This window comes from Lolium rigidum, chromosome 3, assembly GCF_022539505.1.
Source record: "Lolium rigidum isolate FL_2022 chromosome 3, APGP_CSIRO_Lrig_0.1, whole genome shotgun sequence".
Taxonomy (NCBI): Eukaryota; Viridiplantae; Streptophyta; class Magnoliopsida; order Poales; family Poaceae; genus Lolium; species Lolium rigidum.
Window position 1 is genome coordinate 215,225,618 of NC_061510.1, and position 13,558 is coordinate 215,239,175.

The window sequence follows — 13,558 nt, forward strand, 5'->3', positions numbered from 1 at the left end:
CTGTAGATACCATTATTATCTGTAGGCTCTACGAATACTACTCCGTATCAAATTTCAGACCGCATGGCTACAACGATAGGTGGAAATCTTGTTGCACATACCGCCTTCGTTTTGCATAAGAACTTCGTTGTAAGGTCTTAACAAAAATACAGGGATCCAATAGTAAAAAGATAGGCAGTTGAAGGACAAAGGGCACAGAGCTAAATAGCAGAGAGGGGGCAGCTCAAAGAATACAGGAAGGGTAGAGGATCTTATTGTAAGTGCGGGAAAAACCAAGGGGTGCGGAAACAGACTCTAGGGGCACATCTGTGAAGAAAAAGGACCGGTGCGCAAAATCTCAAAAAAATTTGGACCATTTCTCGATTTATGCGTGTCATCCTTGCGCAGGGGCCATGCTAATCTTCTCTGTATCGTTCCAATTTTATCGGATGTCCCCGAAGGGACGATAGCGCTGGCAGCGACGGGCTTATAAACTGGTCGAGTTATTCCTAGCTAAGCGATGTGGGACTAAATTGTTTCGCACTCAGTCGCAGACACGCGATAGGATAGCTGGGCCTTCTTCTTTGCTGTCCTGCTTCCGGCCTAACTTAGCAAGCTCTCCCTTTGCCATCCTATAGACCAACCAGATAAAAACGAGTGAACCTTGAAGCCCCGTTTTTTTTAGATAATAATATGGTCACGGCAACAACAGCTGCATTTTAATCATCAGATTATTGCACTTAGCATATTAGCGTCTATGTCTCAACATCCTATTTTAGTTCTTGAATAACGACACAAAATTGTTCATCTCATTCTCTTTTGTGCCCATGCACAATATCTTATTTTTTCATAATATAAACAAAATTAGCATTTAGAGAAGAATTCAAAAAAAAGAGGATACAAACTGTCTTAAACATCAGTCTTCACAGTGCACATAGATATGCAGAACAGGAACAGCATATCAGTTTTTTTATAAGGATTGGACTCTGAGGTATATTCAAGTTTGCCAAAAGTACAAGGTTCTAGTCGGAGTAAAATTACATAATTCAATGCATTTGGACAACAAGTACAATATTGTTTCTTTCCGAGGCATATGAATGTCCATTGGAAACGCATGTCATGAGGCCCAAAAACATGCCATCTTACTCGCCGTTCAACTGCTGGATCACACGAAGCATTTTCGTCTCTACAAAAAAAATGTAATTTGGATTAGGTGACAAGTAGGGATATTTCTCTGAGTTCAGTTTTGTGTAAGAGGTATTTTCTTCAACACTTCTTAAGTGAAATTCTTACCCATCTCTCAACTTCTGATGCTGATTCAGAAAGTCTTCTCTTAAGAATAGACTTCTCTGCTTCGCAGCCCTCTACTTCAATATCTGCATGCAAGTTAACTATGTTGAGGCTAAACTGTGAACCTTCTGGTTTTGAATGAGTTAGTACCTAACCAAAATGTATGCCACAAAAGAGACTTCCATAAGACAATTTAAAACTATAAATTGCCAATGAAGTATTTACGTACGGACAGAATATAAGATGCAAACACAGGAAAATGATAAAACATGGAACATTTCAATTTTACTATGATTGGAAGAGAGAAGTCCAATTTACCCCCCTAAAGTTGTCCTAAAGTTCAGTTTGCAACCTTAAATTCTTATTATTTGGTTCATTCTTCAACCCTAAATTACAAAACCCGTTCAGAATCACCCCCTTCCTATGTTTGGGGGCCGGTTTACTCGCCACATCAGCGATTTATTCCCATATGCAAACTTAGCGTAATGGTCATGTACATGTACAGTATTTGTGTCACTCCATGCATACGCCACAAACTGACACAGTCCGCCTCGTCTCTCATTCTCCTCTTTTCCCCCCGAGAGATGCCAGTATCGATCGGGCCCTCGGCAGATGACGGCGCCGCCGGCCCCTGGACTACCCTTGCCCAGGCAGCAGCCTGCCCCTGCGGAGGCCCGCTGGCCGCCCCTGCCAAGGCCGCTAATTCAGAGAGGACGTGAGAGAGATTGAAAATCTGAGCCTAATGGTGTGAGAGAGAGACGAAGGGTTGTACCTGCTCAGCGATTCCGATGACCTAAGCGATACCTGCCTTTCTTGCGTGAAAAGATGAGCCTCTGTTTCTAGCCCACGTATGTATGAGGAAATATAGACAAATACATGTACATGGTATTTTGACCGAATTAGATACGGGAACACGCTGATGTGGCAAGAAAAACCGGCTCAAAACCTATCCAAGCAGTGTTAAGGGGTAAATTTGAACGGTTTTCATAATTCAGGGTTGAAAGCGTAAGGACTTTTTACACAAAGTTTTAGTACCAAAGCAATCTAGTAATCCAGTCAGTGCGATAACACTATTATCCATTTGAAACAAGAGAGAAATGTACTCAGATTATGTTGTGAACTGGTCAGAAAAAGCAGTATCCAAATAGCCAGTTACAATGCTGACTTTGACTCCACAAGAGGGAGGAGCTAATGCCTGAGGAGTACAAGGCAGAGGGTCAGAGGGAGTAGGCTAGCAGATTTGGTAGGCTAGCTTATGGGTTGATTTAAGAGAGAAGTTTGTATTAGGATACTTCTAAGAAGTCTAGCTTAAGGAAGCAAGAACATGCAATCCAGTCTCGCTCAGCCTATGTCTACCAAATCCTTGCAGCCATACCTTCTAGCTATCTTCAGCACGGTAGTTATCACATTTTGGATCAAAGTTCCTACTAGGCTACAAATACATGAAACTACACTTTATATAGTAGAAGTGCTGGATAGCTTGCCAGCAGAGAAATCATGCAGATACGTTTGCTTTATATAAAAGTATAAAACATAAGGAATTATGCAACCCTGCGTACAATACAGATTAATTATTAATTAATACTTCAGTACTCTAGTTGTCAACGCCTAATTCTTTTGACAGGTTAGTGCCGCTCCATTATCAATTACTGTAGCACAGAAAATGTAGACGGGTAAGGGTCTGCAATTCTATTTAATGAGCTATAGAAGCTTCATGTTGACATCTATTCAAGTACTAGAGAAAAAATCCAAATATTAATGACACATAAAGACAAATTCAATTTTATACAACATCACAAAGATGGCCTCATCTAAAGGGCATGCAGGCACAAAATATAAAACGTTGTCTAACCATAATGCATTTGCAACTTAGAGTACTAGTAGTGTATGCAGTAATGATTCTAAAGATACGAAAAATAACAGCAGAAGGAGGGGAAATAAGGAACTTTCAGTTACCATAATAGTATGTCGATAGAATTTCAATTCGCTCAAGAGGCTGAAAATGACAAAAGTCAATAAATATAAGCTTCAATATAGAATAAAATCAATCATAAACAGTGAGAGTATGGCTCAATGTCTGAATCAATGGGCACTGCAAGCGAGGCAAAAAAAAAGTTGAGTGAGAGTTATGGACTGCAACAAACTTGAATGGCAACAAATGTGAAGCGCATTGCTTCATTTGAAAAAGAAAAGGAATAACTTTCTACCAAAGACTATTAGAACATGTTTGGAGAGGATGCAAATAATCATACTAAGTAAGGCAGAATAAAATATTCACCATCACAGAGAACTGTGCAATTGCAAATACATACCATCACAAAAATGCCTTCTTTATGGGTTGGCAGACGCTCTAGTTTTCTTAACGTATCATCACCCTTAGTGACCCTCCCAAATACAGCATACTGAAATTCATTGTGCATCAATCTCCATGCAGTTAATTAGCAGATATTGAAAGTGAATCACTGAAATTGCTAAATACCTGGCCATCAAGGTGTGGAGCATCACCAAGAAGGATAGAAAAGGAAGAGGATGCACTGTCTGGGTCAGAGTACCTTGGGGGTAAAGAAGAAACAAAAGTTCATAAATCCGTAACTTATCATTGTAGAGACGAAGTAACTCTTGATGATACTTTCTACAGCTGTGCTAATAAGGAGACATTACATTCATCTGGATTCGTACAGTGCGACAAAAGAAACTATGGAAAACAGAGAAAGAATTCTTCCAAGACTTCACACAGGAAGTACCTTCCCATTGAGAGAATTCCTCTGACATGCTTGACAGTACTAAATTCACCAATAATTGATTTCTCCGCCTGTCGTTCCTGCTCTTCATTCATAGGGGCTTTTCTGCCTCCAACTACATCAGCAACTTGTGCAACGAAACCCTTGTCAACCTGCAACCAGGAACAATTCAGCATGCCATCTGATGAAAAGAAGTGAGCACAAGCACAAGATTTGTGCCGGCGAAGGTAACTAAACTGTTTCGCACCCGGAAGAAGTGATTTGTGTTATAACATCCCAGCCGGACGAGTTTGTAGATGTGTTCAACTGTCTTAGGTGCAACGTGAGGAAAGAAGCCAAACTCAATGTCACCATGATTTGTCTGCAGTTCATTTGCAGCAACACAAACATGTGATATCAGTTAGAAACAGAAAAAGTCATAACACTGGCGAATAACATATACGAGTACTAAATTCGATGCATACTGAACATTAGTGAGAAATAAGCAAACACTCAAATCACTGGCAATCCTAGATTCCTAGTTTTCTAGTAGTATACAAATCTTGCGGTCCTCCCACTCTTAATTCCAGTACAGTTCTGGCCACATCACCCATGCTAAACCAATCCCCGCAAAGCTTTCTAGAGGAAGAGCAACGACTCTGAAATTCTCGCTTAGATCCTCGGTCGCAACTCACGATTCACAAAATACTTCGACTAACATAGAAGAATTAACCTAGAAAAACTGGTTTCTAGACATCTTCCCTTTCCCAAACGCTAGTACGAGCCCCTCATTTTGCACGAATTTGAAGCCAAACATCTGGGAGCGCATCTCGCGACGGTAAGGACAGAAACAGAGAGCAGGGAGCGGGAGGACCTGGAAGACGACGCGGGCGGATCCGAGGTTAGGATCCGATGCGTAATACGTGGAAGCGCCGGCGAGGGAGGCGGGCGCGACGAGGCAGAGAAGGGCGGCGGCGACGTGGCGGAGCAAACCCGCCATTTTCGTTTCTTTTACTCCTAGTTTCTTTTTCTTGTGTGTCCGCTATGGTTTAGGTGTAGTCGAGCGGAGCTGCTGTCAGAGAGCGCCTCCCTAACCACTAACTTGCTGTGATCGCCAAATTTTTTAACTAAGTGCTAATTCTTACTCATCTCTCCTTGGATTTGCATCATAATTTATGTACTACCTCTGTCCAAAAAAAGATGTCTCAACTTTTTCAAAATTTAGATGTATTTATATATTAAATTGGGTCTAGATACATCTAAATTGGAACATGTAAGTTTGCAACTAATATTTTTTTCAGTTACAAATGAGGTTGCAGCTTAAAGATGCCCTGAAACTTTGTTTTTAGTACTCATGAGATTCGATAACGTCATTCTACTGACAGGTAAGTTCTCGGTAGACTCGTACCTTTTCCTAAAGCTAGCAAGCAAATAAAAATGAGCATATCTAAAACTAAAAGTGTGTACAAAATTTATTCAAGCTATGGTTAGGTATTAAGGGTTTTGATTTGTGTCATGTGCTAGTCAGTTCGTTGCTGGAGAAGTTGAGTCATTAATTCTCGTTCCTTGAACCAACAAGTGCTTGGAGAAGCTTGCACGGTTCACGCTGCTAGGTGCTAGGTAGGCACATGCCAACCAGATGATGGGTAGGCACATGCCAACCACATGAATCCACGGGCGTGTAAGGCGTATGCATATCTTTTTCTTTGGCCCGAAACAGTAGCCTTGCTACTACATACTTTTTTTTTTGCGTTTAAAAGGAGTAAATTGTGCAAGATAATTGTATAGGAAAGAAAACTAAGCTAAAGACTAAGCTAAGAGTTTCAATAAATCTAGCAATCCAAGTTAAAATTTGTTATAAACCTTTCTTTGTCTGTATTTAATCCAACTAAGCTCCTTTTTGAAAAATAGTTCTTGCTTTGAAAAGACTTGCCCTTGCATTCTGGGAAACAAAGGCATTTCTGGTTTTCCAGACTGCCCAAGCATCAAGTATGATAATCTCCATGAAAAGAGACTAATGCAATCTCTGTTTAAGTTGGTCAACACAACTCGGATGGGAGGCACATATTGCCAGCAAGCTTCGGCAAACTTATAGTGGAAGATGAGATGATTTCTGGCTTTCTGTATGGAATCATTACAAAGGACATATATGTAGTTGGAAAAGAATAAAGTCCTTCGCTGGAGCAGATCTTTACTGCTTAGTCTGTCTTGCAGCAACAACCAGGGAAAATCCATTTTTCTTTTTTTGACAACAGGTCATCCACTTCAATTCAAAAGATGTAGGAGGATTTGTGAAATTTTTGGGAAAGGCGTAGGCTTTGGCAAGTGAATAAGATTGAATCCAAGGGTAGCTCCAAGTGCCAGCAATAGTTTTAAGGTTCTGATTGTCATCATATAAGCAATGTTGCTACTCTATTGTAGGCGCCTTAGTTTTAGAATCTCTACAAAGCCATCATATTTTCCCACAAAATAGAATATCCAGTAAAAATCATAAGAGTGATTGAAATAAATGCACCGGCCTCAAATAATGACACACCTACAATCGTATTCCTAATAATTTCATCCCAATCCCTTTGTGCAATATATACCATCATTCATCTCTAGTGTCTATAAAAATTTGACTTAAATCCTTCTTGCGCAATATGTAACACCATACATGCCTTGATCTTCCTCGAGAAACGCCACAAACACCCAAAAAATTTCTCTGCAGTGCCAACTAGCAACTTGTTGTATTAGTAAGTCGTAGTGCCTTAAAACATGAGTCATTATGGAAATGAGAGGTACCAGGAAATAAGTTGGCTCGGACGGAATCGTATCCTCTAACACCACTCTATAATGTCACAACCTTTTCACCAGGAACAGATGGTTCTTATTGAATATCTCATTGACTCACCTTGAAAATCACAGTTAGCGAAAAAATATCCTAAAATTTCTTCCTCCTCCTCCTCTCCCTCACAACAATTGTCTCCATTGTTTGTTCCCTCCTTTGCTTCACGTCAAGCACATCTACCTACCGACGGCAACGCCTGCCATTGAATGCATGAATATTGCTATGTACTTCCATCATCCAATGTCTAGCATGACAGCTCGTCCGAATCTCTAGCAGTCGTCCCCATGATCTGCAAGGCGAGTGGTTCCTATCACCGTGTAAGAAGCCAAGGCGTGGTGCCATGTCAGTAAATGAGTGACATAAATCTCGATTTTTGTCTCATGATTAGTTGCGTGAGATTCAATCACATATCACAAATTGTCCTATATACAAGTAAAAATCGATTCCATTTAGGTGAAACATCGTGCTTGTTCTATCTTGAATCTTGCTTTGGTGGTTTAAATGACGGGGCGGGGGGGGCTTTTTCTTTTCAATACTTGGGATAAATACAACAGTTGTTTATATTAATTTTATAAGATTTTATACAATTAGCTAAATTAAAATGGAATCATGGAGTGCTTTCGAAGGAAAATCGGGAGTCCTAAACGCATCTCCGGTTCTCCACCCAAAGTTAACCATTGATGGGCTAAATGGAGATAGGATACTCCCCCTTTCTGAAAATAAGTTACATATTATTTTTAGTCAAAGTCAAACTTTAGAAAATTAGATTAGTTATTTTGAAAAATATCAATATCTATAATAAGAGCTGCATATAATAATAAAAAATGTAGTGCACGATGATTCTAATAATACTGATTTGATATTTTTAATGTTTTTATTTTTCAATATACTTGCTCAAAGTTTGTAAATTTTAACTTTCACCAAAAAGTATAGGCAAGGTGTTTTGGAAAGGAGGGAGTATGATTCTGGACTGAACAAGGAGACCATTGAAAGTATACCGGGAATTTTTTCGGGCTGGGTAGGGCTTTGGGTTGGGCCTTGAAAAGCCTTAAGCTCAGTTTAGAATAAAATCAAAAGTTAATAACTTCTTTTAAAAAGAAAAGGATAATGACTCCCAGCCTTTACATCTTTTTTTTGATAACGCTTTTACATCAATTGGTGCATGCAACCATATATAGTTGACCATCCATCTCTTGATCTTCCTCTAGAAACACCAGAAGCACCAAAAGGAATCTATGAACTGCCCCTGCTACGGTGCTACCAACAATCCGCTTGCTGTGTTAGCAAATTTTAGTGTCCGAGTAAACGTAATCCCTAATGGAAGTGAGAGGTACCAGGAAACAGTCAGTTGGAAGATGGAGATCATTGCTACTTCCGAAGCATATAGAACTACAGAAGCACCATTCTTTTGCTTCATCAATGGAAGTTTCTGTGTACTTCAGCCGTGGCTTAACTGCGGCTGTCGATACACCATCCCTAACTCGGCGAATTAGTTCAGAATCTCTTAGACGATCAATACCTCCATGCGTCTTAATTAGTACTCCTTTCAGTTTAAAATAATTATTTAAAATAGATACATCTAAACATGTTTTAATATGTGAATACGTCTACTTTTGAGCAAATATTTTGAACCAGAGAGAGTGTGTAGACTTGCGCCAACAGGGTTGCCGACGAAAATGCGTCCGTAATGTTTCATGTTTCATGTATCTTTATGTCGCTTACAGATCCAAGTGTGCTGTTTGAATTCCTGTCAAATTCCGAGTTCCACTTTTCCCTTTACTATGATCCGAAGAGGCCCTATTAATTGCGACGAATTCAAAATTTACGCAAAGGCAACACGCCCTGACAATGGATTTGATATCCCCTCGACTCATCCTGCTAATAAAGGTTCGGTACCCAAAATAGCATCACCAGTTCGTCACCACCACAACCATCTACATAAGCCTACAGCTACAGTTACTACATACTCATCTAAAGTTACATGAACAACGGACAATTATATGTTAAAAGATGACAAGTCTAAACAACTGATCAAAGACTAAAGACGCAGCTGGTGACCTCCATTCCCTTGAATGACGTTGAAATGGGTCTCTCCACGCTTCTGATGAACCAAGAAAAATCTATGCCAGGCTGCGTTGGTCTGAACAAGAAATCGAATTAGCACCAAAGTCAGAAGTATATAGTTTCCAACGTACAGTGATAGTGAGAGTTCAGGTTTTACCAGTCTTGGATGGGAACTAGTCCCAGTAACGATGTTCATCGAAGATCATAAAGCTGCTGTTCCACGTGTTGTGCTCAGGGTATGCGCTGTGATAATCTGAGGTTGGATGCCAGTCACTGTTCGATGCTCTGAATTCTTTTTCTGGCTCTACCTCGGCAAATGTCACGCGCTTGCTGCTCTTCTTCTGTTCAGGTTCATTTGAATCTTTGAGTGGCGCAGCTTCTTTTGGATCTTTCAGTGACTTCTTCAGCCCTTTCCAGTCTTTCAGTGACTTCTTCAGTTCTTTTGAATCTTTCAGTGCCTTCTTCTGTTCTTGTGAGTCCTTCAGTATCTTCTTCTGTTCTTTCAATTCCTTTGCTGGCTTTGAATCCCTCGATGGCTTCGAGTCTTTTGCATCTTTTGATGCCTTTAGTTCTTTTGACTCCTTTGATGACTTTGTTTCTTTCAAACCTTTCCACAATTTTCCAGACTGTTTAGATGACTTGCCATCCTACAACACATCATACAAGACATGAGAACAACAATAGTCAGCCTGCAATTTTGAAAGACCAACTAGTCAATGTTCAAACAATCCATTCAGATTTGAGGGAAATAATTTTGCATAACAAGCAACGCTTAAATGATCAATCAGGTAGCTACGAGCATACATAATAAAACCATCAAGGCTTAGCCTTACAACAAAGCATACTCAAATACCTGTGAGGTGAATTGAATACCACTAGTTGTGACCCTGGTGACATTTAAATCAGGCAGTAAATTAGATTTTGTGCAATTTGAGTTGCAAATGTCATCTAAACTTCATGCATATTTCAATACCTACTTCATCTCTTGTCATTTTTTATAATCCTCGAAAAAGATTGAGATTGCAATTTTTAAAAGGAGTTTGTAATTGGCCTCACCAATGACCTAGGTGAAAAAAAATAGAAACCAATATCACTACCTCAGACATGAAATGGCATGTGAGCTAGTGCATGTAGCAGGAGCATATACAAGTACATATAGGTCCATGTACCTTATCTGTCAATTTCTTCAGTGCTTCGGGTCCATTTTCTTCAATGTACTTATTAAGTGCTGTGAGGAAGTCATCTGATTTGCCGAAAATGCCCTTTTTCTGAGGGACATACCAAATGTTGACCATCTGGTTTTTAACAAACACAGGCCGCACATATTTTTGGTACACATAGGCTGCACCACTGAAGTATGGCAAGACAAGCCAGGAAATGAAGATCAATTTCATAGAGGACCAAAAAGGAAGCCTGTAAAAATCAAATATGTTAAGACCAAGATTTTAGAGTAAGTGCACTATGATGACCAATAGTAAAAAGAGATTTCGAGTAAGAATGAATTAGTTGGTTCAGTTAAAATTAACAAATAATACTTTATTCCGTATATTATGGTGGACAGTCAAACTTGCAGTGTTCCAAACCATGCAAGATTGCGAGTTAGATCAGATGTATCAAAATTTTCAGACAGCATGAACATAAAACTGTCAAACATATTATATTTTCCTTTTTCTATGGGAAGCGCTTCCAGAGTGAAAGTAAACCGCTAGCCAGTCAATGCAATATGGTTTTAAACCATAGTTTCTGTTATCAAATTTAGTTCATTTACTTTTGTACTGATTAATTATCAGTTTAATACAAGGTGTTAAACCCCCTGATCTATGGTGAACACGCAATTTCTTTGCCCTGAAGTGGAATGCTCATCTTGAAAACTAAATAAGGAACCAAAACCTTGCTCCAAGGATTGGCATGCAAATAATGCAGAATAGGATCGTTAGGTTGTTTGGCATGACAAACGAGCATTGAAAATACAGTAGCACCTACCACTCAATAATTGATGCAAATGTAAGCTCGAACAATGTTATTAATGAGTATAACACCCAATATGTGAGCCATTGCTGATCATCCACAGGGGATTTGGTTTCAATTGCCCTAACTGAAGCATACCTGTAATAACACAAAATTATATTTGTGCTTACTATTATCAAACAACATAAATAAATGAACTTGTAGGAACAAATTAAAAAGAACAGGCAACTCACAAAGGATAAGCTAGTGCCACCAAAGGCCTGCAAGACGGAGGCAATAAAGGATTAACTTACAGCAACTTAGAAATATATAAATAGACTTTACTGAAAAACAATAATATGCATATAAGAAGCTAAGGACTTAAAAGGATGGAACTCCACATTCACACAAAAACTAAAAAAACAATTTGACCAGCAGTTTCCAGTCTATCTGCGTCAAGTCAGTATGTGTAAGCCTGTAATATCTCTACCGAAAGTGACAGTAGTAGAAACCAAACCTATGTATGTCCTGGATCACATGAGAAAGAAATGAATTAACTTGCTATTTGCATTCCAGATCATATGGGTTGGTGTTCAAATAAAACTGATAAATTTCGGTTTGACTGCTTTCACAGTACATCGCATGGTACCATAAAAAAGAAAAGTCAACATTGAATAATCCAACGTATCAGACTAAAACACTATGTCCATACTGAATGTGACATTTGCTCAATGAACTAGTGTGCTTTGCTATGACACACTCTTTTTTTCTTTCAACAAGGGGAAAAACCGCGGCATCTGCATCGGCTGATGCACACATGTCCTTGGACCAAGAAATTACGGTGTCCTGTTAAAAAAACACTTCCCAGTGACAGTCCTTATTAAAACATAAATCAAGGTCACTATACGACATGAATCACGATCTACTAAATCATGCCGACCCATTCTACAGCACGTGACCTAGCTCATTACATAGTACAAAGGAATCAGAATGTGTAACAGCTGACAAAAAGGATAGATCAGACAAAGTAAAACTAATCTTCCGAGTGAGAACTGAACGGCCAACCTACAATCGCACGCACTAGCATAACTCCAAATCCTAAAGCCAGACCTTATGTAAAGGGACCCGGGAAGTTCAGGATCCCGCAGAAAGTGACAAGACTCCGCAGCTGTCTTGCACATTCAGAATTCAGACTCGGCGGTGTACATCGGTAAGGCCATCGCGTGCGTCGTAGATGAACTTTTTTTTTGAGAAGCATTCGGCGTTCGGAGAATGTGAGCATTGTATGAACAGAGATGCTCTTCTTGCGAACATGAGATCAAGTGAAACTTCAGTCCCAAAAGGGAAAAAAATAAATCAGCAACTTCTACCTTCTTAGGCCCCAGGGAGGGAACGATGGGCACTCGGAATTCCTAGTAAACTCAAGAATACGACACGAAATCACCAAGACATCGCAGGATTACAAACAAGCCATTGGTACCGGTGCCATTTTAGGAGCGAGGAACAGAGCGGTGGAAGGAGCCGGAAATACACTGAATAAAATCGAGGAAAATGGCGAAGGGAAGGGGGCAAACACTGACCCTGCAAGAACATCGAAGTTCTTGGCAAGAACCTTGAGCAAAGATCCGGAGCCCATGCCTGCTCCTCTTTCCTCGAATCGGCAATCCGAAGTCCTGGAAGTCCGGAGCTGTCTCAGCGGGAGAAGGGGACGGAGAGAGCAATGGCTGGCTTCTAGGGTTCTTCGAGCCTACCTTTTCTTTTTCCTGTTGTTCCCAGCCTTGGGTGCTTTTGGGGTCTCGAGGGGAGCAAAAACTGGAGAGGAAAGAAAGCGTGCTAGTGGTGGTGGAGAAGACGAGACGGGGACGGAGACGAGACCCGCTTGGAAATGACGAAACGGCGCAGGCACGCGCACAGAGGACTGATTTATGCAGATAACCCCTGAAGTTTTCCGGATTCACTTCTTTGACGAGGAGTAGGCAAAATTACTTCCTTAAAACACAAGGTACTCCAGCTGAGGGGTACAACCAAGAACTGAAGATACAGCCTAGGGGAGGAAAGCAATAATTGCACGGCATCGGTTTCTTCTGCCCTTGTTCAGGCGCATACACACTCGCCGCCAAGGGGCTCCATGCTGTAGCGCAACTCATCAGTCATCAGCCGAATAATCCACCGGTTTATCCTTCCGGACTCCAATGCTCACCGCTATTTTGTTCATTTCCTGCAAAATGTATAGTACTCAAGATATTGTCTTATCGGCTGGATTGCTATATCCTATATGGTCTTTGTATGATTAGTATAGCCATATTTTGGGAATCGCAGTAAAGACTGGTCGATTGGGAATTTGCTACTTTTTACTGCAAAATCTCAGGATGATTTGTGTCAATTAATGTTCCTCTTTCACCAGCAATTTTTATGGACCGATCCTCATCCAATAACTCTAATAATGTACTATTTGATTTTCTTTTCGATTACAAGTATACAGGCATGTGCACCAACCACTCTCGCGTTGTGCTATGAGACTATGCTTTGTGATTAAGAAACTATAATGACAGGGACGAGAGATAAGTACGAATCCCACCAAAAATCATACTAGACACACCAACATGTGTGTAAATGTATGCACCCAAATTTGAGCATCGCTGGTCATGTTTCCACAACTCTACCACCCACCAAGAGACTGTTCTCTATTGTTGGGTTTACTGTTATAATGTTTTTGTACGACGTTGTA

General features: G+C 40.2%; 2 protein-coding genes and 1 non-coding gene across 3 annotated transcripts; all 3 read right to left on the reverse strand.

The window, feature by feature from the left end:
* Positions 1-341: 341 nt before the first annotated feature.
* Positions 342-444, reverse strand: LOC124704789. The gene has a single exon (XR_007003673.1). It is a non-coding gene; the product is annotated as a U6 spliceosomal RNA (small nuclear RNA).
* A 417-nt stretch (positions 445-861) lies between these two features.
* On the reverse strand, positions 862-5,011 carry LOC124702989 (peptidyl-prolyl cis-trans isomerase CYP23-like). The gene is made up of 8 exons (XM_047235184.1): positions 4,864-5,011; positions 4,258-4,371; positions 4,014-4,162; positions 3,749-3,821; positions 3,582-3,671; positions 3,226-3,265; positions 1,273-1,355; positions 862-1,165 (listed from the first exon to the last, which is right to left on the reverse strand). The coding sequence occupies exons 1-8, from the start codon at positions 4,987-4,989 to the stop codon at positions 1,145-1,147; spliced, it is 696 nt and encodes a 231-aa protein (XP_047091140.1). The 5' UTR covers positions 4,990-5,011; the 3' UTR covers positions 862-1,144.
* Positions 5,012-8,672: 3,661 nt separating this feature from the next.
* Positions 8,673-12,672, reverse strand: LOC124698961 (HVA22-like protein a). The gene is made up of 6 exons (XM_047231340.1): positions 12,411-12,672; positions 11,085-11,111; positions 10,867-10,989; positions 10,053-10,296; positions 9,041-9,530; positions 8,673-8,959 (listed from the first exon to the last, which is right to left on the reverse strand). The coding sequence occupies exons 1-5, from the start codon at positions 12,464-12,466 to the stop codon at positions 9,057-9,059; spliced, it is 924 nt and encodes a 307-aa protein (XP_047087296.1). The 5' UTR covers positions 12,467-12,672; the 3' UTR covers positions 8,673-8,959; positions 9,041-9,056.
* Positions 12,673-13,558: the final 886 nt, after the last annotated feature.